General features: G+C 48.1%; 1 protein-coding gene across 14 annotated transcripts in view; it reads left to right on the top strand.

The window, feature by feature from the left end:
• Positions 1-16,494, top strand: part of ARHGEF9 (Cdc42 guanine nucleotide exchange factor 9) — a 187,361-nt gene that overhangs the window by 131,362 nt on the left and 39,505 nt on the right. For all 14 annotated transcript variants that reach the window (XM_064670187.1, XM_064670190.1, XM_064670188.1 and 11 more), the window contains 3 exons: positions 6,578-6,757; positions 9,136-9,368; positions 13,086-13,215. In XM_064670187.1, the coding sequence (XP_064526257.1) occupies positions 6,578-6,757; positions 9,136-9,368; positions 13,086-13,215 (543 nt within the window). The remainder of the gene's footprint in view (positions 1-6,577; positions 6,758-9,135; positions 9,369-13,085; positions 13,216-16,494) is intronic.

Consider the following 16,494-nt stretch of genomic DNA (forward strand, 5'->3'; position numbering starts at 1 on the left):
GCCATCCAAAAAGCATCTATGACGCTTTTCAAATATGGAAGAGTCTTGGGATTTCAATTTGCAAACAAATGAGCTTAATTTCACTGTGCTATTTTGGTCAAAGAGCTTTGCATTGGAGAAGGGAAGAACTGCAGGCACTTTTCCACATACTGTTTCTTTTTCTGCATTTGCACTTTTCCATTGAAAAATTAAATAAACCTTAACTTGCACCTCCAGCCATGTCACTGTGCTTCTGCCAAGTGGGATTCTCAGGAGGTACAGCCAGATACAGCTGCATTGACATCCATGGGGTGACATGGATTTACTGCACCTAGTGCTATGTCCCAGATAGGAGAGAGATCTGGAAAGCTCTTTCTTTGCTCTGTGTGATACAAAATGGTATTGAGGGGATAAATCTTACCTCCAGGTAGAGCACCAGGAAATGATTCAGCTGCTTCTGCTGAGGAAGGAGGAGGACTGAGATGGGCATTCTCATATGTGAAATGATGGGCTGTGCCTTGCTGGAGAGAGCCTCATTATGCTCAGTTTAATCAGAGCAATCTCTCTGCCTGGAGAAGGCTTGGGCATTTGGGCACAGCATGACTGGGGATGGAGAGAGTGGCTGGCTGGAGCTCCCAGTGCCCCTGATGGATAACAGAGGTGTGATTTGTGCCTCAGGACGAGCACAAACCCCCATGAGCTGCACGAGTGCTCTGACAGTGGCAAATTCCCTGCTTCCCTTGGCTCCTTGTTTTAGGGTGTCAGGCGGAACGGCAGCGATGTGAGGCACTGGAGGGGGTGGCAGAGGGGCTCTGGCTGGGTGGCAAAGCTTGAGCCTGATTTAGTGCTGAGTTTAGCAGTGTGTGGTCATAGTCTTGTTGCTGAGCTGTAATGAATAACAAATCCTAATACCAGGGAGGCACTTTAGGATATGTGGTTGTTACTGAGAACAGTGATTAAGAGCCCTTCCATTTCTCTCTTCTGCTCCACAATGTATTTCCAATACCTCATCATGGCCGGGCTTCGCGAACGAAGATTTAGGAGGGCTCTACTCACGTTTGTTACAAGCACGCTGGTGGCTTATGAGGCCAATACGAGATAGACATGTCCAATTGCAAAAGGCACAGCAGAAAGACTCCTTAGGTGGTATATTCTGCAAGGCACGGTTCTTTCTGCGTTGTCTTTTCTCTTCCATGGTGATCCTGCTGCGTTCTCAAAGGAAGCAGCAGCATTATAGATGATGTGTCTCCAGGCTCCCGATTGGAGGCCAGAGTAGACCAGTTATGGTGATCAATATGGCCGAGGTTGAGATGTTGTTTCAGGGAGTCATTGTATCTCCTCTTTGGGGCTCCTCTCTTGCGGCAGCCGGTGGCAAGTTCACCATAGAGCAGGATCTTAGGGAGGGGGTGGTTGATCCTTCATCCTGGAGACGTGCCCTGCCCAGCACAGCTGTGTTCTCAGCAATGCTTGTGACTGCTGCTTGTTCTAGAACAGATGTGTTGGTCACATAGTCTGACCAGTGGATGTTTAGGATTGTTCAAAGGCAGCGTTGATGGAAGCGTTCTAGGAGTCGCAGGTGGTGGTGGTAAATGACCCATGATTTAGATCCATATGAGAGTGTAGACAGCACTATGGCTCTGTAAACACTGATCTTGGTACTTTTCTTCAAGTGTTTATTACGCCATAGTCTTTTATGGAGTTTTCCAAGGGCACTATATGCCTTTGCTAACCTGTTGTCTGTCTCCCCATCAATCTTACCACCTGAGGAGATGAGGCTGCCCAGGTAATTAAACTGCTGGACTGATTTGAGCTCTGAGTGGCCAGTGGTGATGTGGGGATGAAGGAAGACTTCCTGAGGTGCAGGTTGATAGAGAACTTCTGTCTTCTTTAAGCTGACTTCCAGCCCAAAGAGCTCAGCAGCCTCAGCAAAGCAGGATGTTAAACACTGCAGAGCTGCTTCTGTGTGGGTGACAAGGGCGGCATCATCAGCATAAAGCAGCTCCTGGACAAGATGGTTTAAGGTCTTGGTGTGGGCCTTCAGTCGCCTTAGGTTGAAAAGGCTTCCATCAGTACGGTATCGGATGTAGATCCCATCCTGATCCTCGAGGTCTGCCATGGCAGGTCTGCCTTTGGAGCATCATGCTGTATTATTATACACCATGTTATTACTCATAACAACCCTGGCATGAGTCTGGCCAAGCCAGGAGCTCAGGAGCTGGCAAACACCAGGGTGGAAATAACCTGTGCAAGCCAAGGCCTGTGGGAAGCAGCTGCTTGAAGGGAATTGCCCATCCCAGCAAAGCCCCACTGCCCCCATGGGTGGTGCTGTGCCCTCACTTAGGGCATGAAGGACTGAACTGCTGCTGGGAGAAACACTCCTGTGGAGATTTGTACTGGGGGTAAAATGTGGAGTTTTGCTTGGATTGCATTATCAGGAGTGGATGGATCATTATTCTGAAATATCACCAAAGGGAAAAATTGGGATCGTTCAGCCTGGAGAAGAGAAGCTTTGGAGTGACCTAACTGGGGCCTTCTAGGACCTGAAGGGAGCCTGCAAGAAACTGATAAGGGAGCAGGGTTAGATGGGATATTGGGAAGAAATCCTTCCCTGTGAGGGTGGGGAGGCCCTGGCACAGGCTGCCCAGAGAAGCTGTGGCTGCCCCTGGATCCCTGGAAGTGTCCAAGGCCAGGTTGGATGGGGCTTGGAGCAACCTGGGCTGGTAGGAGGTGTCTCTGCCCATGGCAGGGGGTGGGACTGGATGATCTTTAAGGTCCTTTGCAACGCAAACCATTCTGTGATTCCATGATGATTCCATGAAAAGAAAGAATAAAGACTTGAGCCTTAAGGAAACACCCAGCAATAGGAATGTCAGGGTTAGCACTTAATGCTTAGAAAAGTAATAAAGTACTGAAAACTAGGTTTTTAGGATGGGTAGCAGTAGCCAGCCTTACTGTCAGGCAGTGCTGCTCAGCCCTGTACTGTGAAGCACCACATCCTCCTCCCAGGTAACAGGTGACAGGATGAGAGGAAATGGCCTCAAGTTGTGCCAGGGGAGGGTTAGGTTGGGTATTAGGAAAAATTTCTTCATGGAAAGGGCTGTAAAGCCTTGGAACAGACTGGCCAGGGCAGTAGTGGAGTCACCATCTCTGGAAATGTTAAACAAACATCTGGATGTGGCACTTGAGGACGTGTTTTAGCAGTGAACAAGGTGGTGAACAAGGTGGTGCTGGACTTGATGATCCTAGAGGGCTTTTCCAACCTTAGTGGTTCTGTGATTCCATGATTTTCTGGATGCATGACCATCTCTGGGCTTGAAAAGAAACCTGCTGCCCCTGGGGTTTGATCCTGGGAGGGCACAGGGTCTGTCCAGGGCAGGACAGGAGCCTCAGGGGGAGCAGAGGGGCAGGGAGGGGGTTTGGTTTGGGGAGCGCAGGTGGAAGAACCAGAGGCAGAAGAAAGAGCAGGGTGCCAGGCTTTGAGAAATGGGCAGGATTTGGACCAGCAGAGGAATTAGGAAGACACAGCTCAATTTAAGGAGGCGTTAGAGGCAGAAGTGACAGGGCTTGGATGGGAACAGCAAGGCAATTGAGAGATCAAAGGAATCCTCCATGTTACAAGCCACTGGGAGGTGGGAGGTGGGAAAGGGCAGCCAACTTCCAGTGCTGCATTCTGCTCTTTTCCAAGTAATTTCACTTTGAATTTATTTTTTAATAAAGTCAACTGGATTCCACCTAAGCCTTGCCTTGGTGCCAGGACAGCTCTGAGTGCCGCATGGAAAACATCCTGGTTGCAGCTCAGCATGTCAGGCCGGGGCCGCTGTGCAGAGCTGACAAGGCAAGTCCCCACGTGGTCTGGGTCCTTTAGCCTGACTCATCCTCAGAGATGGATGAAAAGCACTTTCTTGTGCTGCCTCATAGCGAAGCAGCATAAAACCTGCTTGGCAGCAGTGGTGCCCTCCTTCAGAGGCCCAGGACTGAGGAGCTGCTTCCTTGGTGTGCCCAGTCTGTCCTCCACGGATACCAGACTGCAGAGTGACTGCAGAGAGCTCTTTGGGTCTGTACTGCATATCTCTGCAGCCTGTAGCTGTCTTTCATATCCTGCTTGTGCACACTTTGTTTTTCTGCTTTGGAGCTGGCTGATTGTTGCCCCGTTGAGGAGCAGGCTTGTGTTCCTCCAAGACTTGTTCTGTATTTTAGTGCAATCACAGTGCCCGACATTCAGTGGTGGCTGTAACAGGTATTTGAGTAAGTGCTGTAGAATCCTGCCACCAAACGTGGCTCTGGTTTGCCTCTTCAGTTCAAACAGTTTCAGCTTTGCTCTTATGCTTATTCTGGGTATGTGCATATCAGTACCACACTCACCTGCACAGTGTTTTATAGCCCAAATGGTACTGGGCCAAGCTGAGGAATGCTTACAGGGCAGTGTAGACAGCCCCAAAACAGCTCAGAGAAGAAAGAAACTGGAATGTCATCAGAGCTGCCTTTGAAGTTACAGCCTGCAGTGGCTGTTACCTCCTCATTCTCTCCTTCACCCTGGTCTCAGGCAGGCAGCATGGATGGATGGATGGATGGATGGTCCAGCTCTCCTGACTGTCTCTGAATCCACTTTTGGGTGAAGAAAACTTAGCACTTAACCTCCTGCAAATACTTTCCAACTTTGGCCTATACTTCAGGGACTACATGGAAAAGTACTTTAAAGAGAGACAGTTTGGCAGCTATTTTTAGGTATTCATTGAGCAAAACACTCTCCAACATCTGCTCATCAGTCAGCTATCCCTTCTCTGAGCAAACCTGATGGGATGAGCAGAAGGAAGATGACACTGTTTTATGTAACAGAAGTAAATTTAGTGGAAAAACTCTGCAGCAGCCTTCTAGCTGCCTCTTACTGCTTGTTATGTATTAATCTTCAGTCTCCCTTTTCCTGCTTGTGCTGGAAACCACCCATCCAAAGGCACTGGCTGGATAGAGGGAATAAGGCTTGGGAACTCCACATGTTCCTGTATTTTCCCTGTGCTTTTATAGATGCCGGTGCAGAAATGTGCTGCCTCAGCTCCTGCAAACATGTGACTCCAGCAAAGTGATGAACCAGTGCGAGGATGATGGGAATAGGGAAGTATGGGAATAGTCAGGGAAGGATGGGAATAGTCAGGACAGGAGTCACAGCCGGTGACAACCGCAAGGCTGAGAGATGTTCCCGGGAATCAGGCAGGGAGGGATGTCACCGAGCAGAGTGGGAGGGGAGGCTGCTGCCTGCAGGCAGCCCGGAGCAGGCACAAGTCCCGGCATAGGCGGCTCATGGGCATTGCCGGCACCGCTGGCCCTGGAGCTCTGCCAGGGACAGCCTGGCCTCGTGGCAGGGCACAGCTTTTTCCTTGGATGTTTGCAAAGCTCTTCTGAGATAAGCAGGTAAGCATGAGCAGCAGCACGGAGAGCTGCTCTGCATCGTTTCTCCTGAGTTTTGAGTTCTAGTTTGCCCCGCGACTGTCTGGCAACATAGGAACCAGCCTGCTCCCATTCCTCCTGGCCTGGAAAAATGAGAGAGGGAAGCCCAGGGAAATGACTCATCAAGGAGCTCCTGCAGGAAGAGAGACCTGGATTAGGAAATGCAGAAGGTATTCTGTAACCCAAGCTGAAAAAGCCAGGAAGCTCAGGGTAGCGGCATCCTCCGAGCTAAGCTGGATATCACAGAGGTTGGGTCCTGGCCAGGTCAGCCAAAGTTGCATTTCTCATTCATGTGTTTGAAGTTCTCCCTCCCAAGAACCACATGGTGAGGCTGAGGGACAGTTTATTACAGTGTTCCAATGGTTCATTGTGGCCCAGCAGCTGCGTGTCACCAGCTGGCAGTGTGGCTGTGTGACTAAGCATCCTGACTTCCCAAATATAGCCATTCCGCTGGAGCTGCTGGCATTTTCTTCCTTTCCTTTTTTTTCCCCTTCCTATATAATAAAGGCAAGCAAAGTAAGCAAAGTCATCTCCTGATGACCCCCATGTTACTTCTTTTCAGTCAAGGGGCCGCAGAACGGACCAGGCCAGTTACAGCACATGAGGCTTGGCCTTGCAAAGTTTCTGGTTTAAATCATTGTGGTGGGACTTGATGGTCTTAGAAGCTGTTTCCGGTCTTAACAATTCTATGATTCCATGTTAGTCATCCACACAGGTGAAACACAGGAGGATGAAGTGATTTGCTCAGTGTCTGTAGAACCTTCCCACCCTCCAGCACATCAACTCTCCTGCCCAGCTTGGTGTTCTGCAAACTTACTGAGGGTGCACTGAATCCCCTCATCCAGATCGTTGTAAAGATATTAAACAGAACTTGATAAAGATATTAAACAGCTTCCTTGTCCTGATTACTGTGGCTAAAAGGAGAAATCAGAGTTGGGTGCGTGCTCAAACAGCCCCTTGCAGCTTTCTCTGTAACACCATGTGCCACTGAAGAGGACGTGGAAGCAGCAATGTGTGTAGGAGCTGCCCTGGATATAAGGTGTTGGAAGACAGTGGGTTTGGAAGGAACAGGCCTACAACACTGGAACACACCTCTTTGGAGCAGTCAGTCAGATTTTGCTGTTCTCTGCAAATTGTTCTTTCTTGCTCCTTGCAGGGTTACTTAAAGCAGTGCCGGAAGAGGAGGGACATGTTCAGTGATGAACAGCTAAAAATCATCTTTGGGAACATCGAAGACATCTACAGATTTCAGATGGGCTTTGTCCGGGACTTGGAGAAACAGTACAACAATGAGGACCCCCATCTCAGTGAGATTGGACCATGCTTCCTGGAACACGTGAGTGCTTTTGGCATTTTTGTTTGGGACTTTTGGGGTTGGTTAGGGAATGGGGGGCTGTGTGTCGGGGCGGGAGGAGAAAAAGTCAGGAGGCAGGAACCACTCAGGGTAATTTTTGTGAGTCGTTGTGTTTTAGTAACATATCAGGGACTACTCCATGGTTCTACCTTGTGAGATACAGAGGAGGGAGAACTTGGAGCATACAGTTGGATAGCCTCCAGTACATCTGAATCCTAGCACCTTTTCACATCTACCCTTAATCATATTATGTAGGTATGATGTCTCACCTGCTCCCCACCTTCAGAATGTGTCTTAAACCCACTCATAGGCCTCCTAGTCAGGTCATGGGTGAGCAGAAGGTTGGAGGAGGTAAGAACGTCCAGAGAGGTAAAAAGAGGCCTTAATTATGCATTACACAAGAAGAGTAGAGGAGAGCAGGTGCCTGGGCTGTTTTCTGGGGCACTCAGATGCACTTGGAAGGCATGAAACACCCACACATCTTCAGTGGCCCAGCCCATCATCCCGTTCCATAGCCACCTACTGCAGAAGCTGATAAATTGGCCAGTGTTGGAAATATGTCAGGAAATGTCAAGAAAATGACAGCCCTGCTTTCCTTGAGGCACAATGAAGGGTGGTATCAGAGCTCACAGGTGCTCCTGGGCTTCAGGTCCTGTGCTGGGTCAGGGCTGAGCTGGCAGCAGTTCATTTCCTACTAGAGAAATTCCTGACAGACATTCCTGAAACTTCAGCAGGGCATCCCTAAAGAGGTTCAGAGTGCCTCTTAGGCGTCACTGGTCCTCTCATTGAAGGCAAGTTTCCTTCTGAGCCAGGTGCATGAGGTGTTAACGTGGCTGAAATCTCTGGTGCTCCTTCCAAAGCAGCATCACATTCCGCCTCTGTGCCGAGAAGATGTACAAAATCTTGGTGAGAATCAGTAGCTAAAATGTCATGACTTGAGGCTGTGCTGTCAAGTCATTGATAGTGACAATAGTAAGAATTGCTGCTGTTATTTGGAGGAAGATCTGAGACTTGCCTGTCACCAGACAGGGGCTGAAAGCTGGCTGATAAACTCCTGATAAATTATCCCTGTTCAGCCATTTGGGGAAACTGAGGGATGAGAATGTTAAGATCCTGTCCATGGATCTGCAAAGCATTTTATTCCTCATCTGCTTCAGGAAGGGAGAGCTGTGAGTGCATGGCTCAGTCAGTGGGGATGGGAAGGATACCAGGCCTTCCTTGTTCCCAGAAAGGCAGGTTATTTGGACCCTCAGGGACTGAGAAATAAGAATTGCTGGGCAAGTGTGTTTTTACAAAATAAAGTCTGTCCTTTCTGTAGTTTGTAGGGCATTAGCCACAACCAGATGGAGCATCTCAGGCTGGCCTACAACACCTGGGCTTTAGCTGGGCTGTCTCAACTGCACTTTAATTTGGGATGCCGGGCAGTCAGGTTGTGTCCATCTCTCTTGCAGTGAAATCTTTCTTTGACCTTCCATTGCCTTGTCTGTGTGGCCCAGATGAATCAAGCCTGAGTTAAGGGTGATGGCAGATCTGTGGTCAGTGATGGCAGAAAAAGGAAATTCCAACAAAATTGGCACCAAAAGACTTGTTAGACCAGTGCAAAAGGTGGAGGGGGGCACATGCGTGAGTGGGTTTTTTCTTTGTTTTTCCATTCTTTGGTGTTTTCTGGCTCTCTGGCCCTGAGGAAATCTCCACAGTGGTTGGTGCCTCGGGGTCCCTGTTGGTAAAGAGAATTTCAAACATACCCAGCTCCTAAAACACTTGCCAGATGTTTCGTGATCTTTCAGGAAAAGAGCTCTAGAAAGGTTGTCATCTTGTCTTAGCAAAATCTAGAGATCTTGGTTCTGCCTTTACCTTTTCTAATGAAAACCCCACGGCACAATTTGAAACTGAGAACAGCTACAGGGTTCACATTAACACACCTGCACCTACAGGATCTCAGCCATGTGTCAGTGTGCAGGGCCCTCTCTGCCTCCCTTTTCTCCCACAGCAATCAGCACCTCCTCTAAGCAGGAAAAGTACTCTGGGATCTGTCCTTCCTCCTGTGTGGGGTGTGCTTTCTTAGAATCCCAGACTGGTTTGGGTTGGAAGGGACCTTAAAGCTCATCTCGTTCCACCCCCTGCCATGGGCAGGGACACCTTCCACTAGCCCAGGTTGCTCCAAGCCCCGTCCAACCTGGCCTTGGACACTTCCGGGTATGGGGCAGCCACAGCTTCTCTGGGCAACCTGTGCCAGGGCCTCCCCACCCTCACAGGGAAGGATTTCTCCCCAATCTCCCATCTCACCCTGCCCTTCTCTAGCTGGGATGTGTTGTTGGCCAGCTGGGTCACCTGCCTGATGTGTCCCTGTTCCTCCACAGCAAGATGGATTCTGGATCTATTCAGAGTACTGTAACAACCATCTGGATGCGTGCATGGAGCTCTCCAAGCTGATGAAGGACAGCAGGTACCAGCACTTCTTCGAGGCGTGTCGCCTGCTGCAGCAGATGATCGACATTGCCATCGACGGCTTCCTGCTCACGCCCGTGCAGAAGATCTGCAAGTACCCCCTGCAGCTGGCAGAGCTGCTCAAGTACACGGCCCAGGAGCACAGGTAACACCAGCCCAGGGCACCAGGGGGCTGCCAGTGCTCCTTTCCACACACAGGGCTTGGGGTTTTCTGCCCAGCTCCTCTCTCGGTGGCATCCTTTATAAATGGAAGCAGGGCAAAGGTTCAGCAGACAGTTAAAGCTTCTCAAAGCGCCAATTCTCGATGGAGCAAGACTCATCTCTGTTATAATCAGACATGAACTAATTACCCTTGGATGTACTTTTCTGATGCTACCAGTTACACTAGAAAAATTACCTAATTAGCATTCAGTGGTCCAAAAGGCTCATTCCCTTCTCCCAAGGAGGACCTTAGCACACAGCAAGTGGAGGGCCAGGATCTGCAACTCCAGCCTGAACATGCTCAGATTTGGGCAGAACTCAAAACCTGCTTTGCTTTTCAGCCTGATCCCATCTCTCATTTTGCCCTGGGGTTTGGGCTCAGAGGAGCAGCTGCAGTTTGATTACTTCCCAAAATTTCCAGGATCTCTTTTGCTGCTGCTGAGGGCAATCAGCCTGACTCCCTGACAGCGTAAATCAGGAATAGTACCTGTGATATCATTTGTGACTTACTGCTGTAAAAATAAGGTGAAAGAAGAATCAGGCCCTCTAAGAGTAGGTTTACTCCCACCTTGCCAATTTTCTTTCTTTTTCCAAAACCCATTTAAAAGTAGGTGCTTCTGAAAAAAAGACCACAAATGTTTCAGAAACACCTCTTTGTTTTTCCCCAAACACATCTCTAGAAGAGCGGAGATGTGATATGAGCAGAGATGTGTTGACTTGCATCCATGAGTTTGAGTGATTCAGGCTCGCTGAATCACCAGTTTGGTCATGCCTTTGGCTCCAGATACAATTCCTGGTTTTCACTTCATAACAAGACCAAAACAAACTTGGAGTGGAGTCGTGGGAACCTTAGGGTATCAGAAAGCAGCTCTGGGGTCCAAGAGGTTGTGGGTTTTTTCCTCAGCAGCCATGTGATGACCCACAGCACTGCTGGGAGCTCAGAAGTGGCTTCACAATGGGAGGACACGAGCAGCCTCAGAGAGGGGAGCTCTGTGTTTGAGTTATTTGGTGACCATACCAAAGGGGATGTGGACAGTGTGATCACACAAGGGTTGGATTATTTTGGGAGTGCATTCCCGTTCCCTTTGGGATGTTTTAAATTCACCATGTTGTTATGTCATCACATACAGTCACATTCTGAGGAGACTTGGGGCTCCCCTGTGGTTAAGCAGCAGTCAGTTGATTCAGACCGAGAGCTCTATTTCAGTGGATTGTGTCCATGACAGGACACAGCCATTGACATTTCCTTTCTTGTTTCTCCGTGTTCTGAAAAGGGAAAGCAGGGTGATGTTTGCTTCCCTTGATTAGAAGGAGTAACCCCCCCTGAAGCTGTAACACAGCACAGGTATGAAACCCCAGGCTGCACAGAGCCCTGTGCTGGATCCCTGCCCTGGAGGAAGGCAAAACTCACAGAGGCCCAGGATTCCCCGGGAGCTTCACCTACCAGAGAGACATGCAGTCTCTTTCTTTTTTTTTCTTCCTTTTCCCTGACACTGTACCTGCAGAGCTGTGGATCTTCCCTGCACCAGGTCAGGACAGTAGCACCTAAATGAGAAACCTGACCACTCTCCCCTGAGTTTGCACATGATATCTGGCAAGAATCTAGACTTGCATTCAGATTGAGCACTGGAAAATGGTCACTGCAGCCCCAATGGAATTGACAAACCACTTATTTACCTTCATTTCGTAGTTAACGGTATATTATTATTAATTCACTGGCCAAATGCTTTGCTTCTGTTATTTTTTCTTTTAAGTTTTTGCCAGCTCTGCCACAGACATGGGCTGGGAGCCCAAAAAGCGCAGTCCTGACTCTTTCTTCATTACAGCGTGAAAGAAAAACGTGCATGGGGTTTTCTCATCGGAATTAGGGAATTAGCATTCCCAGGATAAACCTGGCTTGGCTGGCACCGGCCCACTCCGTGTGGAGGCGGGACAGGGGTGCTCAGAGCCTGGCTCCCTTCAGTTGCTTCTTCTTTTGAGACTGATTCATTTGAATTTTTCACAAAGCCACATCTGTTCACCTCTTAAAGATTTACTCCAGCTTAATATGAATTAAATATATGAAGGTCCTAAGTGCAGCTTGCTGGTGTCCTGAGCATTCCCACTGCAGAACTGAGCTGAAGTTAAGAGTGTAGGAACGTGTTCTGTGAGGAGACTCTGCTGAGGAGTCACTGTCATTACCCTCCCTTCCTTGCCTGGGCATAATTGCTAGGAGATTATGAGTGACTGTCTGTAAACCCTGCACCTCTGCCTGCCTCTACACATCCTTTCTGGCCATAGTGATTTTCCTGTTTCCCTGCAAGGGCTCGTGGGCATTTTGCAGATCACCCTGACGTAGCTTCATTCCTCCCATGCACAACCAATGCTCCCTTCACACAGATGGCCCACAAAGGCAGGCACAAGAAGTTCATTGTGTATCATGACCATTGCCATCCCTGGAAGTGTCCAAGGCCACATTGGATGGGGCTTGGAGCAATCTGGAAGGTGTCCCTGCCCAGGGCAGGGCATGGAATGAGATGGGCTTTAAGGTCCCTTCCAACCCAAAGCATCCTGGCATTCTGCAATGGATATGTCAGGCAGCCCATCCTCTGTTCTCCTTTACTGAAGGACCAGTCCTGCTGTTCTGGAATTTGTGAGATTTTTTTTAACCTCAGCTAGAATTTTGACATTAGAACTGAAGAAAAATTAAAAACTCATCCCAAGTTTTCATCCAAGCAAAACAGCAAGTAATCTTCTATTGTCTATCACAGTGGGATTGCTTCTTAATATTTATCCTGTTGGGATCACATGGAGAAGGCATCTAATTCCCAGCATTCACCCCCATTTTAGCTGTCACCAGTGCAATCCTTAGCAATAATCAATACAGCCATTCCCCCTGCAGCTGCCCAAGATGGCAGTTTTTCTCATTAGTCAGCAATCAATAGCAGCCCTTAAGTTAATAATACATTATGGTGGCATTGTGGTAGCTGGCCTTGCCTGTCTTCCCAATTGAAATGAACATTACAGCTCCTTGGAATGGAAAAGGAGGCACAGGGCAGAAATCAATAGCATTGATTTCAGCATCACTTTTTGAAAAGACTGATCATCATCCTCGCTGGCCCTGGCAGGAGCCTATTCTCACTCTGTGTTGCTGCATTCATAGGCCCATATGAGGAAAAAGGAAGATTTTGCCTTGATTTGCTCACCTGAAATCTGCAGTAAGAGTGAATTCCATGGGATAAGTGCTCTGGGGCACTCTTGGAGCCGCCTTATGGCTTGGGAGGTGCTTTGTTCACCGTCCAAATGAAAAATATTTTCTGATATTCATTTTAAAAATGGAAAAATCCAGGCCCAAAGGCCCAGGCAGTATAAATGTTCAGACTGTCTTTTAGGGTGATGCCCTTTAGCTGAGGTGTTGGGTTGGTAGAGGCCAGACTGTGCTCACTGCAGCCATGGAAGCAGCTGAGGAGCTGGGCTGGCTCCCAGTTCCAATTCCAATGAAGCTGCTCCGTTGTGATGCTCCAGACATTGCCAGTGGAAAAAATACAAAATATGGCGTCACAGCGCTGAGTGGCAAACCCTTCCCGTGTGTCCTTGTGGGGAATGGTGGGACTGTGCTGCTGCTGGGGGTTGATAGACTCCTGTGCATGTTTCATGGCCTCTCCGTGTATGTTCTCTGCAGTGACTACAGGTATGTGGCCGCTGCCCTCGCCGTCATGAGGAACGTGACTCTCCAGATCAACGAGCGGAAGCGGAGGTTGGAGAACATTGACAAGATAGCTCAGTGGCAGGCCTCTGTCTTGGACTGGGAGGTACAGTGACATGGTGCTGGGAACCTGGGAAAAGCAAATTCCACACAGTTGTTGCATTATCTAACACCCTGTAGTTCATATCACGCAGCCCAGTCTTGGGATTCCTGGGACAAGGTAGACACATCCACAGACTTCTGAGTGGGACTTAAACATTAATGACCCTAAAGAAAATCTAGGGTCCAGTTCCAATTTCATCAGTAGAAACCTGGAGTAACTGTTGTGATTGCAGTGCTGGTAGTAGGTGAGGTTTGGATCAAACTCTGTGTGCATTCTGGCTCTGTGCTGTGTCACTGGGGAGGAAGTCGGGAAAGAGCCCTGGAAATTGTGACAGGTTAAGAAAATGGAGAAAATCCTTCTAGTGGTTGCCTTGTGATTGGAAGCCAGACTGTTAAGCTGGAGTTAGAGATGGTATTTGAATTTTATAAATGACTTTGCACTTAAAGATATTTCTGAACCAGCCCCAGGTGTAGTGATGGTGTAATTAGAGAGCTGAGAGGCACAGGGAAGGCAGAGTCAGCAGAAGGATTCCTCACCAGCAGGCCTTCAGTCTCTACATTTGTGCCATGTGTTTTTTTAAAATAAACCCAACTAAAATTATATTCTCCTTTTCCTTTTGTCCCTGGGTTTTTTTTAAGTCATTGTATGCAAGTAATCTGTAAATAGGGTTTGGAAGCAGATGGAGGGCAAATGTTGCTGTAATTCCTCCCAATGTTGTCATTGGTCCATGTATTCAGCAAGTTGATAGAGTGATGGAGCAGCCTTTCTTTTTCCTCACAGTTGGGAAGATCTGAAATAACTCCACATTCCAGTCATTGGGATCATGCTATGTAAATTAGTGTATGAGAAGAGGCGTTAATCCTTTAATTTTATTTTTTTTTTCCTGGAAAAGATCTGTGAAGGCTGGGGAGAGAGGGAGAGAAATACAGGTGCATCACCTTCTGACTGCGTGTCCTCCCTGACTGAATTAGTTTCATTGCTGTAATGAAGGTTGGGTTCAACCCTGGATCTCGTGATAAAGCACATAAATGCAGCAGTCAGAGCTGGGTATGGGATTGTGGCTGGCTAGGAGAGCAGAGAGCGCAGACGATGTGTTTGATTGTTTTACTGTTGTTTACTGTGGAGGAACATCTCTCACAGCTCTCACTGACACACATGCTCATTTTGAGAATGAGGAAAACTGCTCTCAAGGAGGCACAGGACCATCAACTCCATCTTCAGCCTTCAGAGTGTGCCATGGGATGAGCTGATGGGAATCTTTTGTAAGAAATGTGGAGCCCCTCTCTGCAAATAAATCTCGATTAAGGGCAGATGAATTCCAAGTCAGTGAATATTCATGTGTGAGTGGAAAGCCAAGGTGACCCCACATAGGATCTATGGAATAGCAGTTTCTTTTTCTCTTCCATTAGCTCAGTTGATAATTCATTTTTATTTAGCCATATCCTTGATAATTCATTCCTGCTTAGCAGTACCCATTCTTTATCTCCATCCTATCCTCAGGAATTTGCCAACTCATTCTTCCAGGCTTTTTTCAACTAGTCCAAATTTTGAGCACATTATTGCAGCACCATCCTTCAACTTCTCATAATATAGCAAAGCCTGCAGTTGGTACTGCTGAGAGATCCTCTGGGAATACAGTGCTGCCCCAGGTCAAAGGAAAACACCCTTCTTGCCTTTTTCAGTCTGTCTTTTGGATTAAGAGGAGGCATAGAGTTTTGATGAGAACAGTAGAGGATGAGAGCTGGACCCAGCAGAGGATTTCACGGCTTGATTCTTCCCTCTGAAGTAATTCTGAATCACCGGATCCAGCCCCCACTTCCCAGCTGTCCACGGAATGGCCAGAAGGATGCACAGAAACCCAAAATACCCAGAAGTGAACCATTGTGCAATGCAGGAAGAGAGTGGGAGAAATCAAAAGCGGTACCAGATGCTTGGATCCACCCTAGATCTGTGCAGATGCTCTCCTTGGGCACTGCAGCCCCCACTGCAAACCCCAAGCCCCACTCAGCTGTGGGGCACGTCCCCCAGGACTCAGGACATTGGGGCTGGTTCCTTACCCAGTCCATGAGGATTCACTCATCCTCTGTGCTTGGCCACTTAAGGGACCTCCTGGTGTGTGTCCCCAGCCCCTGCCAGGCTGTGGGCAGTGGGCATTTCCAGTCTGAGGAGACCACAACTCCAGCTGGTCTTTGCTGGAGGACCCTCAGCCAAGGGAGGGCCCCACTGTCAGTGCTGTGCTCCCACTTCCCCACTGTGGGAAGTGCTCCCTGAGGCAGGAAGAGAAACCCACAAAACACTCCCCAGCTTTCCGAGGCCCTGTTCTGCTCTGATTAGTGACTGTACCCCAAACCAAAGCTTTCTGTCCCTCATGGTGTCACACAGAGTGAGCAGTGGAGCATCACCCGGGGTGCACAGCTTAGCCTTCCTGAGACACATGAAAACAGCACTCAAAAAAAAGCAGGGAAACAAGAAAACAAACAGGAGAAAAAATTATGAGTTCAGACTTTTTTTCCCCAAATATCCAGCCAGGCACAAGACAGAGCTAATCCTGAATTCCCACTGCATGTGGCACTTGGTGATTTATTTCAGTGGCTTAAATGTCTCAGCACATTGAAATCTCTCATTTGGAGAAATGTCTGTTTTTCCTCAATATCTTGAGACTAACGAGGTTGATTATCTGATTTGAAAGTGCTTTTTCCTGTCTAAATTTACCCATGTTTTGTGATGAGATAGAAAAAAGTGTTTTTTTAAAAAGAAGAAAAAATCCAAACCAAACCACAAATATTTAGCGAGTGAATATTTGAAATGTTCTTGTGTACCAAGTGTGTGTACGTGTTTTCTTGCAAGGAGAGGGTGTGTTTGGGAATGCATACATATTGCTGATCCTAAAGCAAACGGGTAGAGTAGGGGCATGTCCAAGCTGATTTAAGCAGAGGGATTTTACTGAATCCCATGGAGTTGTGCCTGTGTGTTTCAGGAATCACTTTTATCCCTCAAGACTTTTTGCATGTCCTGGGAAAGTGAATTTCGGGATGAGCATTTGGAAACTGCAAATATCCTTGAGTTAACCAAGGGCAGAGGTTTTTCCCAAGAAATCATGCAAGCAGGATCTGATGGTTTAAATTGCCATTGGGATCAGGAAAGGGTGGCCTGATGTCAGGGGCAGTCAATAAGCTTTGGCAGCCAAGGCCTGAAGTCTTAAGGAATTATTGGCAGCTTTGGCAGCTTTAGACAAGTAATGACTGAGCAAAATCTTAAGGGAAGATTCTGATCTCACTGACT

The sequence above is a fragment of the Pseudopipra pipra genome, chromosome 13 (genome assembly GCF_036250125.1).
Source record: "Pseudopipra pipra isolate bDixPip1 chromosome 13, bDixPip1.hap1, whole genome shotgun sequence".
Taxonomy (NCBI): Eukaryota; Metazoa; Chordata; class Aves; order Passeriformes; family Pipridae; genus Pseudopipra; species Pseudopipra pipra.